We start from the raw sequence: 23,709 nt of genomic DNA on the forward strand, positions 1-23,709 counted from the left end.
GGGTCCAGATTTTGCTGCTCTTTCAGAACATCAGCTGACTGGATTTGGGAGAAGGAGAAATGGGGAAGGCTTGGGCGATTTGCTGTGGGTGGCGTAGTGCTGTTGACCAGGGCAGGGGTAGCCAGGTGGAAAGCATGGCCAGCCGTAGAAAAATGATTATTGAAATTCTCAATTATAGTGGATTTATCGGTGGTGACAGTGTTTCCTATCCTCAGTGCAATGGGCAGCTGGGAGGATGTGTTCTTATTCTCCATGAACTTTACAGTGTCCCAGAACTTTTTGAGTTTGTGCTTGAAAAAGCTAGCCTTGGCTTTTCTAACTGCCTGTGTATATTGGTTTCTAGCTTCCCTGAAAAGTTGCATATCACGGGGGCTGTTCGATGCTAATGCAGAACGCCATAGGATGTTTTGGACAAATCATTCACTAAACCCTAAATCTCAACTACATTTTGTCATAAATAATGTGGAAATTGAGCAAGTTGGGGTGACTGAACTGCTTGGACTAATCCTGGATTGTAATCTATCATGGTGAAAACATGTTGATACAACAGTAGCTAAGATGGGAGAAGTCGGTCCATAATAAAGTGCTGCTCTGCCTTTTTAACAACACAATCAACAAGGCTTTAGTTTTGTCGCACCTGGACTACTGTTTAGTTGTGTGGTCAGGTGGCACAAAGAGGGACCTCGGAAAATGACAATTGGCTCTGAACAGGGCAGCACGGCTGGCACTTAAATGGACACGGAGAACTAACATTAATAATATGCATATAAATCTCTCATGGGTCAAAGTGGAGGAGAGATTGACTTCACCAGTACTTGTTTTTGTAAGAAGTGTTGACATGCTGAATGCACCGAGGTGTCTATTTAAACTACTAGCACACAGCTCGGACACACATGCATACCCCACAAGACATGCCACCAAAGGTCTCTTCACAATCCCAAGTCAAGAACAGACTATAGAAGGCGCACAGTACTACATAGAGACATGGAACTCTATTCCACATCAGGTAACTGATGCAAGCAGTAGAATCATTTTTTTTTTAAACAGATAAAATGATCCTTATTGAACAGCGGGGACTGTAAAATAGACACACATACACACAGACACGCACTCATGATAAGACACGCATATAGTAAATATGTGATACTGGAGTAGGGAACACACTAAATGTATTGGGTATATAGTTATGAAATGTAATGTCATGTAATATTTTAAATTGTATATAACTGCCTTAATGTTGCTTGACCCCAGGAATAGTAGCTGCTGCCTTGGCAGTAGCTAATGGGGATCCTTAATTAATAAATACAAATACAAACATTTAAATGTGCTTCCTGTAGTGGAATATTCCGTGATCGTATCTATTTTTGCATTTAAGCCTCTGTTTTGGATTTTTCGTCAGACTCAATCTCTCCTAGTATCAGGAGTATGGGCATGGAACAGTCATGTCACCATTTTGACCTGATCAAATGAAGTCCAATACTCTCGTTAGTCATACTGATTTGATCATACTGATTTGATTTGATTTAGAATTGAGCTTCATAGAACATTTTACTGAAGTGTTCATTAATTTGCATTCTCTTTATGAAAGACGTTTTTTTGTTAAGGTGAAGAATTGTGTATTTAGTAGGCTATGCATGAACAAAAATAAAATAACAAGCCACTATGGAAGTGCACAATATGTTGTTTGGAATAGTAGACAAGAGTTTAAGGCATTGAGGGGAGAAAGCAAGCCATCCATCTCAATTTGTAGGTCTGAGCTTCTTACACCGTGGGTGGGTCAATCGGTGTGAATTGTCCATGAACGCATCTGTCTTTCAATGGTAAGTGGATATTGATAACAGGAATGCAGACAAGTTACTATCTGTCTCTGTGCCCATTTTGGGTTAATTGCAGGTGGGAAGGGAGGGTAATCAATTAGGTCAGTGAATCGTGATATATTATCTACCACGAGGGCATTAGTGTCACACATACCTTGTCATGCTGTGCAGAGATTGCTGTCTTTATCTAACACGGCTTGTTTGGAATGTCTGCTAATGCTAAATCCTACTGGGGGGTTTGATGTAAGAGGAACTGAAAGTAAACATGAGAAGCAGGTTTGTAGAGATGGATGTAACATCTACTGAGGGCTGAGCAACAGACAAATCCTACAACACCAAATCCCACACACTGTTTGACCTTGAAGTCATGACTGCAGTGCATTCCTTTATGGATCTCATGTCCCAAAATGCCCTGATGTTTCAACCTAGTTTCAGATTAATAATATCCAGATTACCCAATGTGGTAGGCTATACCACATCAATTGATGTAATTTCAAAACACTTCAACTCATTGATGACTCACAAATTCAAAACCATCTGTGCCCATATCCACAAAGTGTTGATTTAGGATCAAGTCCCCCGTCTTATTCATTATAATAAAAGGAAAAACAGATCATAGCTCTTACTCTGCTTTGTGAATAAGGCTCTGCTTTAGCTCCATTGGTGACTACCCTTCATTGCCTAGTAAAAGTGCATTACTGCAGTCGATTGGGATATTTTGGAAGCATTAATTGCAGAATAACTACTGCACTCTAACTGCAGTTACACTGCAAAATTACTGCAGTAAAAATAGTTAAATTTGGACGCAGTATTTGCAGCATACTGCAGTTATACTGCACTAACTGCAGTAGTACTGCACTCTGACTGCAATTCTTTTTCGTAAGGGTGACCTTCATATGAAGGATCACGTGCAGACCACTAAGTAACATCATTGCACGTTATTTCAAACAAATCCATCCATCTCGGTCAGCCCTATCTGTGTAGTTGAAATGGTGCCATTGCTGTAACCACGGCAACTCCATCCAAGTCTAGTATTTCCGTGGTATATGGTATCATTTGACGGTTTACACTGTACGTAGTCTACCAGACAACCAGGGAAATGGTTTGTCCGTCTGATATTGTAGGCTATAGCCTCCGTATTCACGTGGTTAGACCGACCCTACAGTTAGAGTCTCTTCTCTTACATTAGCAAGGTACTTTCGGATTTCTCTGTGATATGGGAGGGATGATGCTGAGGTGAGCGCAGCTTGCAACCAGTTTGTCAGAGCTCCGCATCAATCGTCGGATAGGATAGTAACATCACATTTGCTCAATGAGAGCATAAGGACACGAGAGAGGATACTGAATTTCGACCTGGTGCGATAACGTGCCGTTCTATGTACCTCTATATAAGGTAAGACATTCATAATGAATCACACATTTGTCAATGTTACATTTTACACAGATGATGTTAACGAACAAATTACGCAGCTTTGGAGCGCTATTGTTAACCGGCAGGGCGATTTTATTGAAGGACAGAGGCGCACGTTACAACAGCTGTTTGCTGGTCCTAGTAGAAATGAAGAGATAAAATGCTGTATTTCATTGCACGATGCAGGCTATAGGCGTACGCAAGACAAGGCCAGTATGTTTGCGTTTAGGCTATTTAATTTAAACGCAAATAGCCTAACGTTACTGACTGACTTAAACGTACATTTCCAGCAATGTTTGTTATTTATTTGTAAAAATAAAGATTCTACCGCAAGTAGTCTGTTGGTTAACCACGTTTACGTCACGAAAAAAAATCGACGCAACAAAAAATGTAACATTCTGACAATAATTTATCTAGAAAATGATCGTCTCAACGCGCATATTATCCATGATGCTCTGCAGCACAAATATGGAGGTACTAATGGTACAACCCTAGTACAAAACAAACAAGTCTAAGCATCTAGGTGCCAGCCTTTTTCTCATATGGTAATGCGGTCAACCTGACTCCCAACAACCTCCCTGGACTGTGGCGTTGACACAGGTGTAGGCATGTGAGTAGCCTGTGTCGCAGTCTTGTTGTGTACTTTTGTGGGTGTGGCTGAGTAAGTATCCTGAGAATGTGACTGTGATCTCCTAGGTGAGGACTGCTGAGTCAGGGTGTCACTTAATAACAGTTCTGGACTACTCATGACTGGTGGTTCTGCCGATGTTGCTTTACTCAACAGTAACTGATATGTGTGCCTTTGACAGATGATGTCCTCTGCAGTCTGGACAGTGTAGGACACAGGACCAGTCTGAGCAATGACCAAAGCAGGAACCCACTTTGGTTCTTTGAGGCAGTTCCTAGCTAAGACAGTTTCTCCAGCTCTGTCCTTTGCTCTCAGTTCACAACGTTTGACTTGACTCTACAGTCTCCTTTTCGTTCTGAGGTTTGAGTAGGTCGAAGCTTGTGCGTAGCTCTCACTTCATGAGTCGCAATACAGGTGAAGCCTTGGTGGTTGCGTGAGGTGTGTTCCTGTAGGATAGCAGGAAGCTGTTCAAGCATTGGTGCAGTCTCCTTTGACCATGAGACGCTTTCAAGGCATGTTTCATCGTCTGTTACGAACCTTTGTGCCAGCCCTTTGGTAGATGAATGATACGTCGCGGACCTGTTGTTTTGTATGCCATTCACATGTAGGAACATGGCCATTTCTTGGGACACTAGCTGCATTCTGTTGTTGCTAATGAGTGGTGATCCAAACCGACTAAACACTTCCCCAAGCTTCTTGATGTTGTTCTCAGCAGTAGTAGACCTCATGATGGCAACCTTTTGCCATGAGGTTGCACGACCATGAGAAACATTCTGTCTTCGAATGGAACTGTGAAGTCGGTGTATGCGTTGCCATGCCTCCCCCGGCCAACCCCACGCATAAAAAGGTGCAAGTTGAGGTATGTTGTGACCCTTCTGACATGATGAACATGTTTTTGCTTTCTCCTCAATGCTTCCATCCAGACTTACCATTAGGCAGGAGGGGCAATTGCTTTAGGCCTCACTTCATCAAGAGGCCTCGTGAGCTGGGCATAGTTTAAAAAAATAATAATAGTGGTAATCTTTTTTTTATGAGGCTCCACTGGAGGGGGGTTTTGCCTGGCCACTGTGCCCAGGTTAATGAGGCCGCATTGTTGACAAAAAAAGGCCCCCAAAAAAGTTTATGAATCCATTCAGCCAAATTCACAATAGATCAATCATTTATTTCCATGCATATACATATATTTCATATCAATATTAATATAATCCAAGTTTTAATAGTCAGGCTTGGGTTGGCTACTTTCTAAATGTAATCCGTTAGAGTTACTAGTTACCTGTCCAAAATTGTAATTACCAACATAACTTTTAGATTACCCAAACTCAGTAACGTAATATGATTACTTTCCCCTTAAGAGGTGCAGGTTAGTAGCTGGCACAGCCACAAAGTCATAAAATCTGCTTTTAAACCTAACCTTAACCCGAACTTTAACCATACTGCTAACCCTAAACAGATGGCCCATCTAACCGAAATTGCTCAGATCCAATTCCAATTAATTTAATACCCTAGATCTTCAAGAATAGGACTTGGAAATATAGATTAGCCAACCTGTTTTATCTGAGCATAACCCCAAAACTAAGGACTAATTAGCCGACTCTGTTGTTTATGATTTTGTTGTCTCGGAGGACTGATTAGGTTCATTGCTTCGAGTGGGGGAAAAAATACTACTCTTGGAATGGCATGCTTTGAGCACTACCGAAAAGTGCTAATTGCATGTGAAAAATGTATTCCAAATGCTGCATTTGCTATAGGCCTGTTGTTTACATTTTTGTTTGTGACACTTTGATATCTCAATAATCTGCAGCTGTTTAAGTCTATCAAAGTGCGAGTTGGAGTTTGAGCATCTTTCCGTTTGGTCTATGGATTTTTTTTAATAAACACAAATTAGATTAAGCAATAAAATCATACAGTATGGAGCGCAATACTATGAGGGAGAAGGGAGAAGGGAGGAACTCAGAAGGGAGGAACTCAGACTCTTATTCCATAGGCTGGGATACGCACTATGCGGCTGCTGCTAGAGCAAATTTTTCACTGGCTGTCCACTGGGGGGCGTAATCATTGTTCTGATTCTGTTGCAAAACATTTCTTAAACTGAACGAAACGGGAAGGGACCTACCTGAATTTGTCCAATAGAAACTCTCCTTTTGCTCTGTTAGCTTCCGTTTGGTTCGTAAACAGTAAAAGTTTTCCGGTCATGAATACAACCCTGGTAGCAAAAACAATGATTGACAAGCAGTTTAAACTTCTTCAATTCAACCATTATTGGGTTAACAAATTAACATCCATCCACAACATCCACAATCTGTAAGGTGCAAATAGTTAAATGAGAGAGCAGGAGTATGATTCACGTCAATGTGGCCTAGTTATCAATAATAAGTGATACCCATATCGCCTGTAGGCTACACCACTGCTGTCGTCCTTACCTCCAAGCATTTATTCCAGTTGGATAATCTTTGGATGCTAACAGCAGTTGCACAATTGGAAGACCTTCCGAAAGTATTCACACCCCTTGACTTTTTCCACATTTTGTTCTGTTACAGCTTGAAAAAAATCTATTAAATTGAGTTGTTTTGTCACGGGCCTAAACACAATACCCCATAATGTCAAAGTGGAATTATGCTTTTTGAAATGTTTACAAATGAATTAAAAATGAAAAGCTGTAATGCCTTGAGTCAATAAGTATTCAACCACTTTGTTATGGCAAGCCTAAATAAGTTCAGGAGTACAAATTTGCGTAACAAGTCACATAATATGTTTCATGGACTCTCACTCTGTGTGCAATAATAGTGTTTAACATGATTTTAGAATAACTACCTCATCTCTGTACCCCACACATACAATTATCTGTAAGGTCCCTCAGTCAAGCAGTGAATTTCAAACACAGATTCAACCACAAAGACCAGGAAGGTTTTCCAATGCCTAGCAAAGAAAGGCACCTATTGGTACTGTAGATGGGTAAAAACAAACAAACAAACAAAAAAGCTTAGTGGTGGCTATATCATGTTATGGGTATGCTTGTAATCGTTAAGGACTGGAGAGTTTTTCCAGTAGAAAAAAAGTATTGAATGGTGCTAAGCACAGGCAAAATCCTAGAGAAAAACCTGGTTTAGCCTGCTTTCCACCAGACACTGGGAGAGGAATTCCCCTTTCAGCAGGACAATAACCAAAAACACACTGGAGTTGCTTACCGTGAAGACCGTGAATGTTCCTGAGGGTCCGAGTTACAGTTTTGTTTTAAATCTATTTGAAAATCTATGGCAAGACCTGGAAATGGTTGTCTAGCAATGATCAACAACCAATTTGACAGAACTTGAAGAATCTTGAAAAGAATAATGGGAAAATGTTGCACAATTCAGCTGTGGAAAGCTTAGAGACTTACCCAGAAAGACTCACAGCTGTAATCGCTGCGAAAGGTGCTTCTATAAACTATTGACTCAGGAGTGTGAAAACTTTGTATATGAGATATTTCTGTAATGTTCAAGAAATGTGTTGAAATTTCTAATAACATGTTTTCAATTTGTCATTCTAGGGTATTGTATATAGATGGTTGAGAAAAAACACATTTTTAATCCATTTTGAATTCAGGCTGTAACACAACGAAATGTGGAGAGGGTATGAATACTTTCTGAAGGCACTGTAGCTTGGACTGTAGCCTACAAAAGCCCATTCCTGCTCTTTTCTTGCGATCCATCAAACACATTTGGCATGTCATCATAGTGGTCTCTGAAGTAGATAAAGGGCCTCATTGCTAAAATACCTAAGTAGCCCTTTAAACTTGCTCCTTTTTTCAATGCTAATTTGAATATTATTGAGAAAACAGAAAGGTCTCCAAAAACATATTTTCTGAATTGTTAAGTAAATCCTACAAGTAATCATTTAGTTTTTAAAACGTTTCTGTAATCTGATTACACTATTTTTGCTGGTGATGTAAAACAGGTTACAGTTTGTTTGTAATCTGTTCCGTGTAACGGATTACATGTAATCCTCAATGAGGCCCTTTACATGTAATCTGTTACTCCCCAACCTTGATAATAGTAGAAACAAAAAAGTGTCATTAATCACCCATGGACTGGTTCATAATAATGAACTATTCCAGATGCAGCAATGAGGTTCTTTTAAGATGTAATTTGTCTGTTAAAATTCAGTAAATTAATGCATTTCTTTAGTAAAAAGACAGGTGCTGCTGATCGTCGTCAAGACAGAATCAGAGGACATGTATGTGTAGCTCATGTATCTGATGCTGTCTGGCCAGAAAGACTGGCCTCTGCCTGGGCCTCCAAATCACCAAGTCCACCCCTGGCCACCAGAAGTAGATTTGTGTGATTTCCATCATGTGAACCATTCCATAATAACTTGAGTGTAGCTGTTGCAAAAGGGGTTTCCTCACCGAAGGCGGAATGATAACTCTCCTCCCCCACAAAAGACAACCAGACTGTACTGACAGCTCAGTTCTCCTGGAAAGGTAAAGTTTCAGTTCCGTGGCATCCCTTGCAGCTCTGCCTTTGATGATAAGTCGTTTCTGGTGTTTCTGCGCACTTGTGTTGAAGTGACTGGTGCATTTTCCACTTCTCTGAAGTAGAAAATGTCTACTTGGCGTGACTGTTGCAATATAGTTCTGACTTGCAGTTCTTGATATCGTAGGTGTGTGCTGACAACAACAAAACCCATCTTTGCATTCTGCTTACAGTAAGTGATGTAATCCCTGTATGCGGTCCAAAGATGCACGTCAGGGGACGATGATCTGTAAGAAGGGTGAACTTCCTCCCGTACAGACACTGGTGAAACTTACGCACTCCAAAATCTATGCCTAGGGCTTCCCGTTCTATTTGTGCATTGTTATTTGTTCAATATCCTCGATGCAAAAGCGATCGGCTTCTCTTCATCTGAAGGCATGATATGGTAATGACTCTAGGGATGGGTATCGTTAAGATTTTAATGGTATTACTACTCTTACCGGTACTGCTTATCTATTCAGTACTTTAATGGTATTCTTTTCGGTTCTTTTTGTAATTTAAAAAAACAACAACCCAGAAACAAATTAAGAACAGAATTAACATTGCTTTATTTTCTGAAATGTAAAATAAATAAAATAAAAATGATTTACAGAAAAAGAAACAGCAATGTTTTGAACAAATCACTATTATAGACCCTAATGTTGTGATGATGGAAATGTAAAACAAATTAGATAAACAATATTTTCCTGCAAAAGAAAATACAGTGGTATACATGTAGAGCAAAACGGGTGGGGTATGCAGGTAGTTTGCAAAAGGACTAACAGTCCTTAGCAGTTCTTCTGGAGAAAGATCAACATATTTGCCTTCTCTGGCAGAAGTTGGGACGTCTCCTGACTTATTATGTTCCCTGCAGTCGAAAATACCCTCTCGCTAGGGGTGGAGGAGGCTCGAGCACAGAGGTAGCTTGTTACAATGTTTGTGAGGAGGGACAGAGTAGCTCTCTTCTCCCACCGTCACAGGATCTTCAGCCATGGGGATGGGAGGCAGGCCTTTGTAGAGCTCGACCTCTAGGTCAACACGCTCGCTGAGGGGCAAGGTGTCCTGTTGGATCGTCAACCTCAACTTCCTGTACTCCTCTGAGAACAGCTCCTCCAAGGCACTCCTTGTTTTGTACAACAGAGGGACTGGACTGTCTCCTCCATTTCCTTTCCTTCAGACTCCTCCTGTCGCTGGTGCTCTGTGCTTGTCTGCTCCTGCTCCTCTGACAGCCCTGGTGTTGCTTCTGTCACATTGACCTCAACAGTTGCCTTCCTCAGCATGTCCCAGGTGGCGTAACTCACCGGCCTCCCTTTAATTCTGGGGTCCATTGCTGTGGCCTCATGCAGGAAGGCTTGAATGTCCTCATCCTGATAGTACTCGGAGAGATTCTCCCACACCTTCACTTTGATGGTTGCCACAAACGTTGTGTCTTCATGTTTCTCAGTGAAGTGCTCTTCCAGTTTTTGGAGGATGGGTATGATCTGTCGACAGGTGGCATTTTTTCACATGGCACACACAGTGTGGATGTATAGAGGATTGTCAAACTCCTCAGCCTTATGGAAGGTTGTCCTTGGTCATTGCTTTTCGCAATCGTGGGTCCAAGGCTGCTGCTTGGATCGCTGGATACTGATCCATGAATCTCTCTATCATTAGATAGAGCGAGTTCCATCTGGTCTTGACATCAAGGATGAGTAAGTGTTGCGGAAGGCCTGAAACGACAACAAAAAACAACATGCATTTAATTACAGCACACTTGAATATTGAATTAAATTGTTACATTTGGGAATTTCAAAATAATACTTTAATAGATTGAACTGGCTTCTTACCAAGGAGGTGCTGCTTTTCTTTCAAGACTGTTTAGAATATCGAGGATCTCTTGAATCACACGGCCACTGCTTTGATTCGGGCTGCCCATTTATCAATTGAAGTAATATTGTCGATTTTCTTCACTGCCAGATTCAATGTGTGTGCAAAGCATCCTATTTTGATGGCAACATCCATATTGCCAGCATTATCAACAGTCACAGCTACAATCTTGCTCTGGCACTACTTCGCCAGTTTGTGATTTGTACACTGCCCTGGTATGGGGGACCTTCTGTTTTACACTGCCCTGGCTTGTGTAGTGCACTGTAACAGTGAGATAGTGGTCCTGACAGAGGCTGGTCCACCCGTCTGATGTGATGGCCAGCTTTGGCACATCCTTCAGCTCAGTGATCACATTGGCCTTTTCTACACCATACCAGGTAGGAATTATTGTGTCACTGAGGTAATTCCTGGAGGGAGGGGTATATTTGGGGTTGAGTGCCTTGCTTATCTCCCTACAGTAAAAAAATATATAATTCAACACATGAAAACAATCGTTATTGTGTTGTTGTGTATTGTGGAGTGATGGGACTAACATATAAACCTTTTATACTACTATATCCTAAAAATGAACACAACTCAATATATACTGACAGACTGTTACCTAAAGCCCTTGGACTCTACTGTTGCAAATGGGTGTAGGCCTTTCACTATGAACTTGGTTAAGGCTAGGTGCCACTCATTCACCCTCTCCTCAGTCATCCTCCCACTAGCTGCCAGTGTGAAGGGGCTTTGGGCTTGTCTTTGGCTTGGACCAGCGCAATTAAAGGGAGGAGTGGGTTGCTTCATTGCGGCTGCAACATTAACAAAAAAGTGACAAAGTCTTTAAAAGGGTGATTGAATTTATGAACGCACCCATAGCTAAACAATTAGCTGGCTAATGGTTACTTTTGATCATGAACGCATGTTCGCATAATTTAGTTAACTCTGTGTGTGGGCTCTAGGCTGCTAGCATACATACCAAACGTAGATTGGGCAACGAGTGATGAACTACGAGCTAGGCAGTCAAAAATTGTGCATTTCTCTGCCTGTACATGATGCACCTTTGATAGATGTTTGGACAGATTGCTTGTGTTTCCGCCCTTACAAGCAAATGTCTTGTTGCACTTGTGGCAACGAGCATTGTCCGCATCGACTCTGAAGTGTTACACACTTTTCAACGTTTAGTTCTCTCTCTCTCTACCATCGTCACTAATTAAGAGCAGGCTCTTTTGTGTGTGTGTGTGTGTGTGTGTGTGTGTGCTGTAGCGTGTGAGAGACACAGGCTCCACGCGAGAGAGATCTCGCGTGTTTTCATCCTATTGCAAATTAGAAACAGTTGGTGAGACAAAATGTCCAAGATAATGTTTATGTAGCAATAATAAATAGGAAATGTATTTTCTTAATTTCTCCAGTACCGAAAGCAGAACCGATAACGTCGGAGCTTATCGATACTACGGTCTTTCATAATTTAGCCCCGGGGCCTGTTTAATACCGGGTTTCGGGACCCATCCATAGTAATGACTGCTCCCACACCATAGGGACTAGGATCACAAGCTAGTTGTATTGGCAATGACCGATCAAAGTGTTTTAAGTGCCTCATTTCAGGAATGTTTGCTTGGTTTTCACGAATACTTCCTAACATTGTTCTGTCCATTTCCATGTTTTGTCCTAAGAAAGCAACTGATGCATACTACATATAAAGTGTACATAGTAATTCAGTAACCCCAGGAAAGAACACAGTTGACTGACTTTCTGAGGAGCAGGGGTGTCCAAGATGGCCTTGACCTTAGACAGAGCCTTGTGAAGGCCCGTAGCATCGACAACTTGTCCAAGGTATTCAACTAGGGATGTGACAAATGGACAAATTTTCTTAACGTTTAAACACCAATTTTTTTAAATCGGTTTTCCGTTAAAAAGATAATACAAATTCATACAATTCTACGTTAATTCACAATAGAGCTGCGATGCTGCCAGCAATGATTTGGGTTTCACGGTTTGGGTCCCTTTCAGATGGTTAATCATTGCACATGTACTACCATTATTGTACCTCAATTCCACCTCTCAAAGTTTTAATTTCCTTATCATTTAACTTATCAACCTATTGCCATACAGGACTTTGCTGCTGTCGCTTGCCTTTCTCTGACATTTCTCCAACTGTTAGCGACAATGCCGAAAATCATTTTATTCCTTGATTTCTTGCATATCAACTCCCGGTGTCGACTCACATTTCTGAGTGTCAAGATTCAATTCCGCTTGTTATCGACTCTTAAGATTAAGTGTTTTTGGAATGGAGGAGACTGATTAGTTTCCGTACTTCCAAGAACACAAACACTTGCATCTTTCATAGCGAGCTAGCGAGTGACAGAGAGAGAGGGGAGGGGCACAGTATAGGCAGGTTGGCTACCAGGCAGACAGTCAGAACCGTGCACTCGGCCTATCTATTGCTATGGAATGCTGTATCTTACAATTTCTTGGCTTGTCTCACAACTTCAGTAAAGCAGGGCCTATCATCAATGAATAGGCTACAATATTCTACACGCAACAGACCGAAATAATGAACACACACTCGCAAAGAGAGAGAGCAGGGTTGCAATCATTAGTCCAAACAGTTTGCAACTAAAACAAGAGTTTCTATAAGACAAATTCAGGTAGATCCCTCTCAGTTTTGTTATGTTTGCTTCTGTTCCTAAACTTTTTGCAATGGAATTGGTGTAATGAATGCGCCACAGGTGAGCCAGCGCGAGGGAGAGAGAGGATGTTGTAGGCAGAAATATCCATGGTGCGCATATGTTTTGGTAATCTGAACCTTGCAATGTCTCATCTTGCATGCCTCACAAATTCACCAAAGTAGCCTAAAGTTGGCCTGTTCCTGAAGTTCACCTCTCTGGTATTATTTAAATTATACAACTTTCCCAGGTCTCAAAAGCCCATAGTATATATAGTTAGGCTATAACACAGAATATAATATGTTTTGTGATAACTGCACTGTGATTTTAATTTTGTTGGGTGAAGTTATAGATTTGTCTTCACGTTAAGGTTCCCAATGTCGTTTAAACGTTTAAATGTTCACACCCCTATATTCAACTGATGATTGGAAGAATGCACATTTGACCTTAAGAACTCGCAGTCCGTAGTCCTTCAATCTCTGTAAGGTTGCATCCAAGTTCTGAAGATGGTCCTCTTCATCTTTTCCAGTGACGAGGATGTCATCCAAGTAGCATTGCACTCCTGGCAATCCACTCAAGATCTGACTCATTGCCCTCTCGAACAGCGAGGATGCACTACCAAACGCTTGACGACAGTACCTGAAGATCCATTTGTGTGTCACGACGGTCAGCAGCTCTTTTTACTTTTCATACACAATCATCTGCGAGTAGGCTTTCCAGAAGTCAATTTTGCTCAACTTTGACCCTAAGCCTGCGAAAAGGTTGTCCATGTGTGGTAGCAGATACTGCTCAGCGGACAACACAGGGTTAACTGTGTGTGTTTCTGAATATGCATACTACCGTGCGCCACACTCTCATGCTCCAAGTGCATTCTTCGAGGACGTTCTCTTGAGTACGTTCTTGTGAGGACGAGAGTGTGGAGAACGCATAAAACATTTAATTTGACAAGCACTCGCACTACCCCTACTGTATTACCTCACGCTGCATCTCCCCATTCACTGACCCTTCTTCCAGCCAGGACAATGCCTCAATAGAGACGAAACAAGAAAGCAAACATTATACTTTATTATCAGCTAGATAATCTCAGCCAAAAAAGAAACGTCCTCTCACTGTCTACTGCGTTTATTTTCAGCAAACTTAACATGTAAATATTTGTATGAACATAACAAGATTCAACAACTGAGACATAAACTGAACAAGTTCCACAGACAGACATGGGACTAACAGAAATATAATAATGTGTCCCTGAACAAGGGGGGGGGGGTGGTCAAAATCAAAAGTAACAGTATCTGGTGTGGTTACCAGCTGCATTAAGTATTTGCAGTGCAGCTCCCCCTCATGGACTGCATCAGATTTGCCAGTTCTTGCTGTGAGATGTTACCCCACTCTTCCACCAGGGCACTTGCAAGTTCCCGGACATTTCTGGGGGGAATGGCACTAGCACTCACCCTCCGATCCAACAGGTCCCAGACGTGCTCAATGGGATTGAAATCCGGGCTCTTCGCTGGCCATGGCAGAACACTGACATTCCTGTCTTGCGGGAAATCATGCACAGCACGAGCAGTATTGCTGGTGGCATTGTCATGCTGGAGGTTCATTTCAGGATGAGCCTGCAGGAAGGGTACCACATGAGGGAGGAGGATGTCTCCCCTGTAATACACAGCATTGAGATTGCCTGCAATGACAACAAGCTCAGTCCGATGATGCTGTGACACACCGCCCCAGACCATGACAGACCCTCCACCTCCAAATCGATAATGCTCCAGAGTACAGGCCTCAGTGTAACGCTCATTCCTTTGACGATAAACGCGAATCCGACCATCACCCCTGGTGAGACAACTTTGCCAGTCCTGTCTCGTCCAGCGACGGTGGGTTTGTGCCCATAAGCGCCATTGTTTTTTTGCCTACCGTCTGTAAGCTGTTAGTGTCTTAACGACCGTTCCACAGGTGCATATTCATTCATTCTTTATGGTTCATTGAACAAGCATGGGAAACAGTGTTGGTCTGTCAAGTTATTTTACAACAGGGTCCTGAAAAAGGGACGTTTCTTTTTTTGCAGAGTTCCTATGTGAATCGTACACTTGCTTGTTAACAGGCAAAAATAATCTAAAGCTAATGTTATGCAAGGTAGATGTCAATTCTTTGTGGGTGGCTAGCTAAGAGTTCTTCATGTCTAGCCAGTTAGCCCGATTGACTTACCCATTCACTGAACTGTTCTTCTTCAAGCCAGCAAAATGGGTATTGTACAGTGGGTATTGTAGGCAGGTTACCATGCCAAAATTAACACAGCATGTACAGTTGAAGTCGGAGTTTACATACACCTTAGCCAAATACATTTAAACTCAGTTTTTCACAATTCCTGACATTTAATCCGAGTAACAATTCCATGTCTTAGGTCAGTTAGGATCACCACTTTATTTTAAGAATGTGAAATGTCAGAATAATAGTAAGGGGAATGATTTATTTAAACTTTTATTTCTTTCATCACATTCCCATTGGGTCAGAAGTTTACCTAAACTCAATTAGTATTTGATAGCATTGCCTTTAAATTGTATAACTTGGGTCAAACATTTCTGGTAGCCTTCCACAAGCTTCCCACAATAAGTTGGGTGAATTTTGGCCCATTCCTCCAGACAGAGCTGGTGTAACTGAGTCAGGTTTGTAGGCCTCCTTGCTCGCACACACTTTTTCAGTTCTGCCCACAAATGTTCTATAGGCTTGAGATCAGGGCTTTGTGATGGCCACTTCAATACCTTGACTTTGTTGTCCTTAAGCCATTTTGCCACAACTTTGGAAGTATGCTTGTCCATTTGGAAGACCCATTTGCGACCAAGCTTTAATTTCCTGACTGATATCTTGAGATGTTGCTTCAATATATCCATATCATTTTCTTCCCTCATTACGCCATCTATTTTGTGAAGTGCACCAGTCCCTCCTACAGTAAAGCATCCCAACAACATGATGCTGCCACCCCGTGCTTCACGGTTGGGATGGTGTTCTTCGGCTTGCAAGCATCCCCTTTTTCCTCCAAACATAAAGATGGTCATTATGGCCAAACAGTTCTATATTTTGTTTCATCAGACCAGAGGACATTTCTCCAAAAGTACCATCTTTGTCCCCATGTGTAGTTGCAAACCGTATTCTGGCTTTTTTATTGCGGTTTTGGAGCAGTGGCTTCTTCCTTGCTGAGCGGCCTTTCAGATTATGTCTCTATAGGACTCGTTTTACTGTGGATATAGATACTTTTGTACATGTTTCCTCCAGCATCTTCACAACGTCCTTTGCTGTTGTTCTGATTGATTTGCACTTCTCTAGGAGACAGAACGCGTCTCCTTCCTAAGCGGTATGACTGCTGCGTGTTCCCATGGCGTTTATACTTGCGTACTATTGTTTGTACAGATGAACGTGGTACCTTCAGGCATTTGGAAATTGCTCCCAAGGATGAACCAGACTTGTGGAGGTCTACAATTCTTTTTTCTGAGGTCTTGGCTGATTTCTTTTGATTTTCCCATGATGTCAAGCAAAGAGTCAATGAGTTTGAAGGTAGGCCTTGAAATACATGCACAGGTACACCTCCAATTGACTCAAATTATGTCAATTAGCCTCTCAGAAGCTTTTAAAGCCATGAGATCATTTTCTGGAATTTTCCAAGCTGTTTAAAGGCACAGTCAACTTAGTGTATGTAAACTTCTGACCCACTGGAATTGTGATACAGTGAATTATAAGTGAAATAATCTGTCTGTAAACAATTGTTGGAAAGATTACTTGTGTCATGTATAAAGTAGATGTCCTAACCGACTTGCCAAAACTATAGTTTGTTAACAAGAAATTTGTGGAGTGGTTGGAAAACAAGTTTTAATGACTCCAACCTAAGTGTACGTAATTTTCCAGCTTCAATTGTATTTATTAACATAACAAGATAAAATTTTGCAGTCAGGCAACATACGAGATGTGAATAGGCAACATTTCAGTGTATTTGCTCTCGCTTCAGCTCAAATAATGGCCCATTTGCATAATTTGTTTGTGATTGCGTCATATTTCTTTGCATACTTTCTGTTGAAGCTTGCATCGATGCATGCTTCAAAATATATACAAACGGAGTACGCATTTGGGAAGTGCCCTCCATGATCCGAGCTATTTTTATTTCTGCAGGCTCATTCAATGTGGGCCTTTTTACCACAAGCTCGGTGTTCAGTGTCCTTACACAAACATGTAGACACCTGATGTCCTGATTTCCCTGTCTCTGATTTTCAGGTACTATGTACACTTTTTTGTGATGAACTCAACTGGTGAGCCTCTTTAGCAGCTCGTTCCATGGAAACACTGACTTCAATAGCCTTTGCCAAGGTTAGATTATTTTCAGTCAGTAGGTTATTTTCTCTAGCTTCAATCCATAGCCCACATACAACTGTCTCTAAACATTGTAATTGATTCTCCCTTTTCCTGATTTCTCTGTGGAACCTTTTTATTTAACTAGGCAAGTCAGGTAAGAACAAATGTTTATTTACAATGACGGCCTCGGAACATTGGGTTAACTGCCTTGTTCAGGGGCAGAACAACAGTATTTACTTTGTCAGCTTGGGGATTCAATATTGCAACCTTTCGGTTACTGGCCCAATGCTCTAACCACTAGGCTACCTGCTGCCCTGGTTTTGGTGAAAAGTGTCCTTTAAGTATTTCCACAATTTATTTTAAATTTTTTGTTTCACCTGTATTTAACCAGGTAGGCTAGTTGAGAACAAGTTCTCATTTGCAACTGTGACCTGGCCAAGATAAAGCAAAGCAGTTCGACACATACAACAACACAGAGTTACACATGGAATAATCAAACATACAGTCAATAATACAGTAGAAAAAATCTATATACAGTATGTGCAAATGAGGTAGGAAAAGGCAGGTAAGGCAAACAATATAGCAATTAAACACTGGAATGGTAGATGTGCAGAAGATGAATGTGCAAGTAGTGATACTGGGGTGTAAAGGAGCAAGATACATAAATAAATACATTATGGGGATGCGGTAGTTGGATGGGCTATGTACAGGTGCAGTGATCTGTGAACAATATCCCCATACGTCTTATTACCTGGCCTGTCTAGCTGTTGCAGGCTGCATAGTACATTAAATGTCTTTGGTCCCATTACACAAAAACATGTGCAACTATTTTGTCCTCCAACAATAACGCTTCCATCCACAGTTTTTATGCGAGTAAAGTCATGCTGTATAAAAAAAATCTTATGATAAACTTCATAGGGGTGGTGAAAGTGTGCAGTGATCTTGATGCTCCTTTCCAATAAATATCTAGGGTCTTATTTTAGTGACATGATGATTGATGCTTGACTGCAGTTTAACAAATAAAAATATTATTGCTCTTAGGCTATCCATAATAATCTCATGTAGACTCGCACAACCTACCCGCTCAACCTACCTGAACTGTATCTGCGAGCTGTTGGCTAGAGCGCACGTGCCAAGACCATAGTAGGCACACTTGCTATTTAATGCAACGGTTGTTGTGACAAAACTATCTGTAGAGTTGAAAATGCAATGGAAACATATTCAAGATATTCAAGATTTTTATATGGTTCATGAAAAGTTATTGCACACACAAAAAAAATCTGCTTATGTCATAATGCAGTGATTTTTATCCACAACAAGTCCACTGGTGGGAAAATGCGCAGATTTTCTTAATGCGTTTAAATTTTTTTATATTCACATGAAAATTGGTCGCAAATTGGTTTGAAATCTATAGAATGTAATTAGCAAAAACAAAATATTCAAACCGTTCTGTACGTACAGTATATGGAGCTCCACTGCTCATTAAACTGTTCAACAGTTCCAGCCATTTTTCATTTCTCAATAGTATGCTGGACACATGACATTTTTAACAATGCTTTTTTTCTGATAAAAACAAGTTCATTGCATCCGCCGTATGACCATATTTCCCAGCTGCTTGCCATTGTTTTGAAGTAGTCAGAAAAAATCTGGCCTTATTTTAGGGCATTTTTCACCCTGCCAGCTCCTATTAGTTCTATTGACCATCGTGGCACCAACTCGCCTTCCAAACATTCTATTCCCAGCTTATTGTTCTACGTCACAATGCCTGCTTCGCTATTGTTGGCAATGAGACCTGCTCACATTGTTTATAGTTAAATGTTAACAACAACAAAGAATGGAGTTCGTCCCATTGTTTCCTATAGGGGAAATATAGGCATGTTTGTCTATTTCACCAAATATCTCGCAATGTGTATATTTAGTTTTTTTCGGACGCCATTTTAATCATGACAATCTCCTCTTTCTAATTATGTAAGTCTGGGCAGCGAGCTCGGTTGTCATCAAATGCTAGCCCCAAAATACTTTATGCCCTTGGAACGCTGAGATCCCCCCGTTGTTTTCCTATGGAAAGGCATGCCTTGTCTATTTCGCCAAATATCTCACAATGTGTATATTTTAGATTTTTTTCAAGTCGGACACTATTTTTATCAGGATAATTTCCTCTTTGTAATTATGTTCAGTTCAACCATTTATCCAGAATGTGATCATCTCAACACACATTAGCCATAATACTCTGCATCACAACTACGGTAAGTATGGAGGTGCAAATGGTACAACCCTAATACATAACATAGATGATCTGCTTTCAACACCGCAATCCAATTGTATAGTGGGCTAGTCTGTAACTGTAACCTTTATAAAGGTATCACTGAAGTTTGTTTTATTTCAAGGGCATTTGGTGCATCACATTAAGCCTATAATTTTGTGGAATTCTGCTATTTGCATAAATTTTACCTGGATACCATGCCATTAGTAGTGTTGATTTATTTTTATGAATATATATATATTATGAACCCTATTTGAGGGTAGTAGGCAATTAGTATATTATGAATTCAAACATTTGCAGATTTTTTCCCCAATGTTATATGCTTATTTCTGAAAAGATAAAGTGGGATATAGCTATTGCCTCTGAACCCATGTATGGATAACTGGATAACCACTGGTCAGGACTACGTTGTGGTGTTAAATTCACTACAGAATTGTAGTAGGCATGTGACAGCTAATAGTTTGTTGCTGTGTGTGAATTCTACCTCTTGACGCTTCCTCCTTTTCTTTTTCTCTTTCATTTCTATTGAAATCTTGTTTTTAGAGGCTAATATGAAGACATCAATGGTCAAGCCAGACCCTGGAAATTATCTGGAATCCTCCCATGTTGTTTGAAGCCTAAGGCAGGACCATGCATTGTGTCTGGTGAAAACCAGTCCACCCTCCTTCTACCAAACCATTGAGAGTGAAGATACACACACACACACACACACACACACACACACACACACACACACACACACACACACACACACACACACACACACACACACACACACACACACACACACACCACAGAGATGGGTTTGGACCAGCCCTGCTTGGATATGGTGGTGCAAATGCCCTTTCTGGGTGCAACATGTAATAGGCACCGCCACCAGAACCTGCGCAGAAAGATGAGGCCCATACGAATCCTGGGTTTTGTATTCAGCCTGGTAGCCATAAGCGCAATCTCATTTTCCTTCAGTGCCTTGACCTGGAGCTCAGGGACCTACTCAGAGCCGCTCCTGCCCCAGGAGGCCATCCTTCCGTCAGGCCCAACTCCACACAGGACTCTACTTTCCACACAGCACCAGAGGGACCCCAATATCTCAGCCGACATTCCCGTGGCAATGAGGTCTTCGGCAGACGGCAACGAGAGCCAGGGGGACTACCCCACGGACCTGTTCACGCTGGAGGAGAGGCGCCAGGGTGCTGTGGTGCTCCACATGTTTGGGATGCTGTACATGTTCATCTCTTTAGCCATTGTGTGTGATGAATTCTTCGTGCCCGCTCTGACAGTCATCACAGAGAAGCTGGCCATCTCTGATGATGTGGCGGGGGCCACCTTCATGGCGGCAGGCGGGTCGGCGCCGGAGCTCTTCACTTCAGTCATTGGTGTATTCGTCTCCCACAGCAATGTGGGCATCGGGACCATTGTGGGCTCAGCTGTCTTCAACATTCTCTTTGTCATTGGAATGTGCGCCATCTTCTCCAGGGAGATCCTCAATCTGACCTGGTGGCCCCTCTTCCGTGACGTCTCCTTCTACATCATGGACCTGATCATGCTCATCTGTTTCTTCCTGGATAACTACATCTCCTATTGGGAAAGTATTGTGCTACTTTCAGCCTATGCCGCCTATGTGATCTTTATGAAGTTCAACAGCAACGTGGAGGGCTTCGTGAAAGGCTGCATGAACAAGAATCAAGTGGTGGAGGTGGAAGTGCAGCCCAAGGTGAGTCTATTTCCCTATTTTTCTTTATCTATCTTTCCCGACAGAGCTTCATCACCATTACCTCTGCCTCTCTATCTTTCAAATGAATGTGACCATTTGAATCTAGTGGTTAGAATCTCAGATCACAAGTATTGTACAAAACAACAATAGACAAATGTAACAATAAAAAGTTGTCTCTGTAACGGATAGACTTAATCTTATATGGGATAAACCCCCCCATTTAATAAAAAAAATGTAACCTTAATTTAACTAGGCAAGTAAGTTAAGAACAAATTCTTATTTACAATTGACGGCCTACCCCTGCCAAACACTAACGCGGACGATGCTGGGCCAATTGTGCGCCACCCTATGGGACTCCATAGGGTGGCGGGGTGGCAGTGTAGCCTAGTGGTTAGAGTGTTGGACTAGTAACCGGAAGGTTGCAAGTTCAAACTCCCGAGCCGACAAGGTACAAATCTTTCGTTCTGCCCCTGAACAGGCAGTTAACCCACTGTTGCTAGGCCGTCATTGAAAATAAGAATTTGTTCTTAACTGACTTGCCAAGTTAAATAAAGGTAAAAAATAAATAAAAAAATGCCTCTAGCACCGAGATGCAGTGCCTTAGACCGCTACACCACTCGGGTCCCCATCCCGTCACCAACCCACCACACACATGCTCACACACACAGCCTATGAAGGGATGGATCAATTCAAAATAAGTCAGTCAATTGAGGAAGTGATACCCTTTTTCTATTATGGAATTAGAATATCAGGTTACTTCCTGAATTGACTGACTGACCTGAATTGACTGACATTTCAATTTATTTTCAATATTTATTCAATTTTGCCTAGGCCTGTGACCTACAGACTGCAGGTGTCGTTTAAATGCCTTGAATGCTTACCTTGTGCTCTGAAATGAAAAATGTGTATTTCATGATTGTTTTATTTTATTTAAACCTTTATTTAAGAACATATTCGTATTTACTATGATGGCCTATTTTATGAGTACAACCAATAAATGATTGTGAAAATGCAGTCAGAGCTCCCAGAACTCCCTCTACAGGTGATTTGGTGGACATGCAATGGTGCAAGTAAAAACAAATCCTCAAACCTCAAAATGCAAGTTTTGAAATTAAAACAATACTCCAACACACTAAGCCCTCTACTACACTATAGATTGTTTTAAAGGTAGTCTGAACAAGGCCAACATATGGCTTTTGATTAATTTCTCAATCAATTTAGGTTCTAATGTCAGTGGCTTCACATCCATTGACTTTTTCCACATTTTGTTATGCTGCAGCCTGAATTTAAAATGGATTAAATTGAGATTTTCTGTCACATATTGTCACAGTTGAAGTAGGTTTTTCTAAATTATTACAAGTTACACTGAAAATATAAATGCTAAATGTAAAGTGTTGGTCCCATGTTTCATGAGCTGAAAACAAAGATCCCAGAAATCTTGAATATGTACAAAAATAGTATTTCTGTATGGACCTCGCTTTGTGCACGGGGAAATTGTCATGCTGAAACAGGAAAGGGCCTTCCCCAAACTGTTGCCACAATGTTGGAAGCGCAGATTTGTCTAGAATGTCATTAGTGTTAAGATTTCCCTTTACTGGAACTAAGGGGCCTAGCCCAAACCATGAAAAACAGCTCCAGACCATTATTCCTCTTCCAACAAAGTTTACAAGTTGGCACAATGCCTTCGGGCAGGTAGCGCTCCCCTGGCATCCGCCAAACCCAGATTTGTCCCTCAGAATGCCAGATGGTCAAGCGTGATTCATCACTCCAGAGAACACGTTTTCACTGCTCCAGAGTCCAGTGAGCTTTACACCACTCCAGCCGACGCTTGGCTTTGCACATGGTCATGTTAGGCTTGTGTGTGGCTGCTCGGGCATGAAAACCCAGACAAACATTTCTGGTGCTGACGTTGCTTCCGGAGGCAGTTTGGAACTCGGTAGGGAGTGTTGCAACTGAGGACAGTCGATTTTTACGCCCTACGCACTTCAGCACTCGGCAGTTCTGTTCTGTGAGCTTGTGTGGCCTACCACTTTGCAGCTGAGACGTTGTTGCTCCTAGACATTTCGACTAGCTCTAGCAAGGCAGAAATTTGACGAACTGACTTGTTGGAAAGGTGGCATCCTATGACGGTGCCATGTTGAAAGTCACTGAGCTCTTCAGTATGGGCCATTCTACTGCCAATGTTTGTCTTTGGAGATTGCATTGCTGTGTACTCAATTTTATACACCTGTCAGCAACGGTGTGGCTGAAATAGCCAAATCCACAAATTTGAAGGGGTGTCCACATACACTATATATACAAAAGTAAGTTCAGGAGTAAATATTTCTTAAAAAATCACTCACTCTTTGGGAAATAAAGGTGCTTAACATTATTTTTGAATGACTACCTTATCTCTGTACCCCACACATACATCTCAGGTTCCTCAGTCGAGCAGTGAAATTCAAACACAGATTCAACCACAAAGACCAGAGAGGTTTTCCAATGCCTCGTAAAAAAAGAAGACATTTAATATACCTTGGAGCATGGTGAACCTATTAATTACA

The 23,709-nt window shown here is 41.5% G+C and overlaps 1 protein-coding gene across 4 annotated transcripts in view; it reads left to right on the forward strand.

Annotated features, from left to right (window-relative positions):
- Positions 1 to 2,818: 2,818 nt before the first annotated feature.
- The window catches only part of LOC109896337 (sodium/potassium/calcium exchanger 2), a 203,229-nt gene continuing 182,338 nt past the window's right edge, over positions 2,819 to 23,709 (forward strand). For 3 of the 4 annotated variants that reach the window (XM_031832042.1, XM_031832043.1, XM_031832044.1), the window contains exons 1-2: positions 2,820 to 3,210; positions 19,996 to 21,166. In XM_031832042.1, the coding sequence (XP_031687902.1) occupies positions 20,252 to 21,166 (915 nt within the window). In that variant the 5' untranslated portion in view covers positions 2,820 to 3,210; positions 19,996 to 20,251. Of the gene's footprint in view, positions 3,211 to 19,995; positions 21,167 to 23,709 lie in introns of all 4 variants that reach the window. The other variant, XM_031832045.1, reaches the window with a different exon arrangement.

The sequence above is a fragment of the Oncorhynchus kisutch genome, linkage group LG9 (genome assembly GCF_002021735.2).
Source record: "Oncorhynchus kisutch isolate 150728-3 linkage group LG9, Okis_V2, whole genome shotgun sequence".
NCBI lineage: Eukaryota > Metazoa > Chordata > Actinopteri > Salmoniformes > Salmonidae > Oncorhynchus > Oncorhynchus kisutch.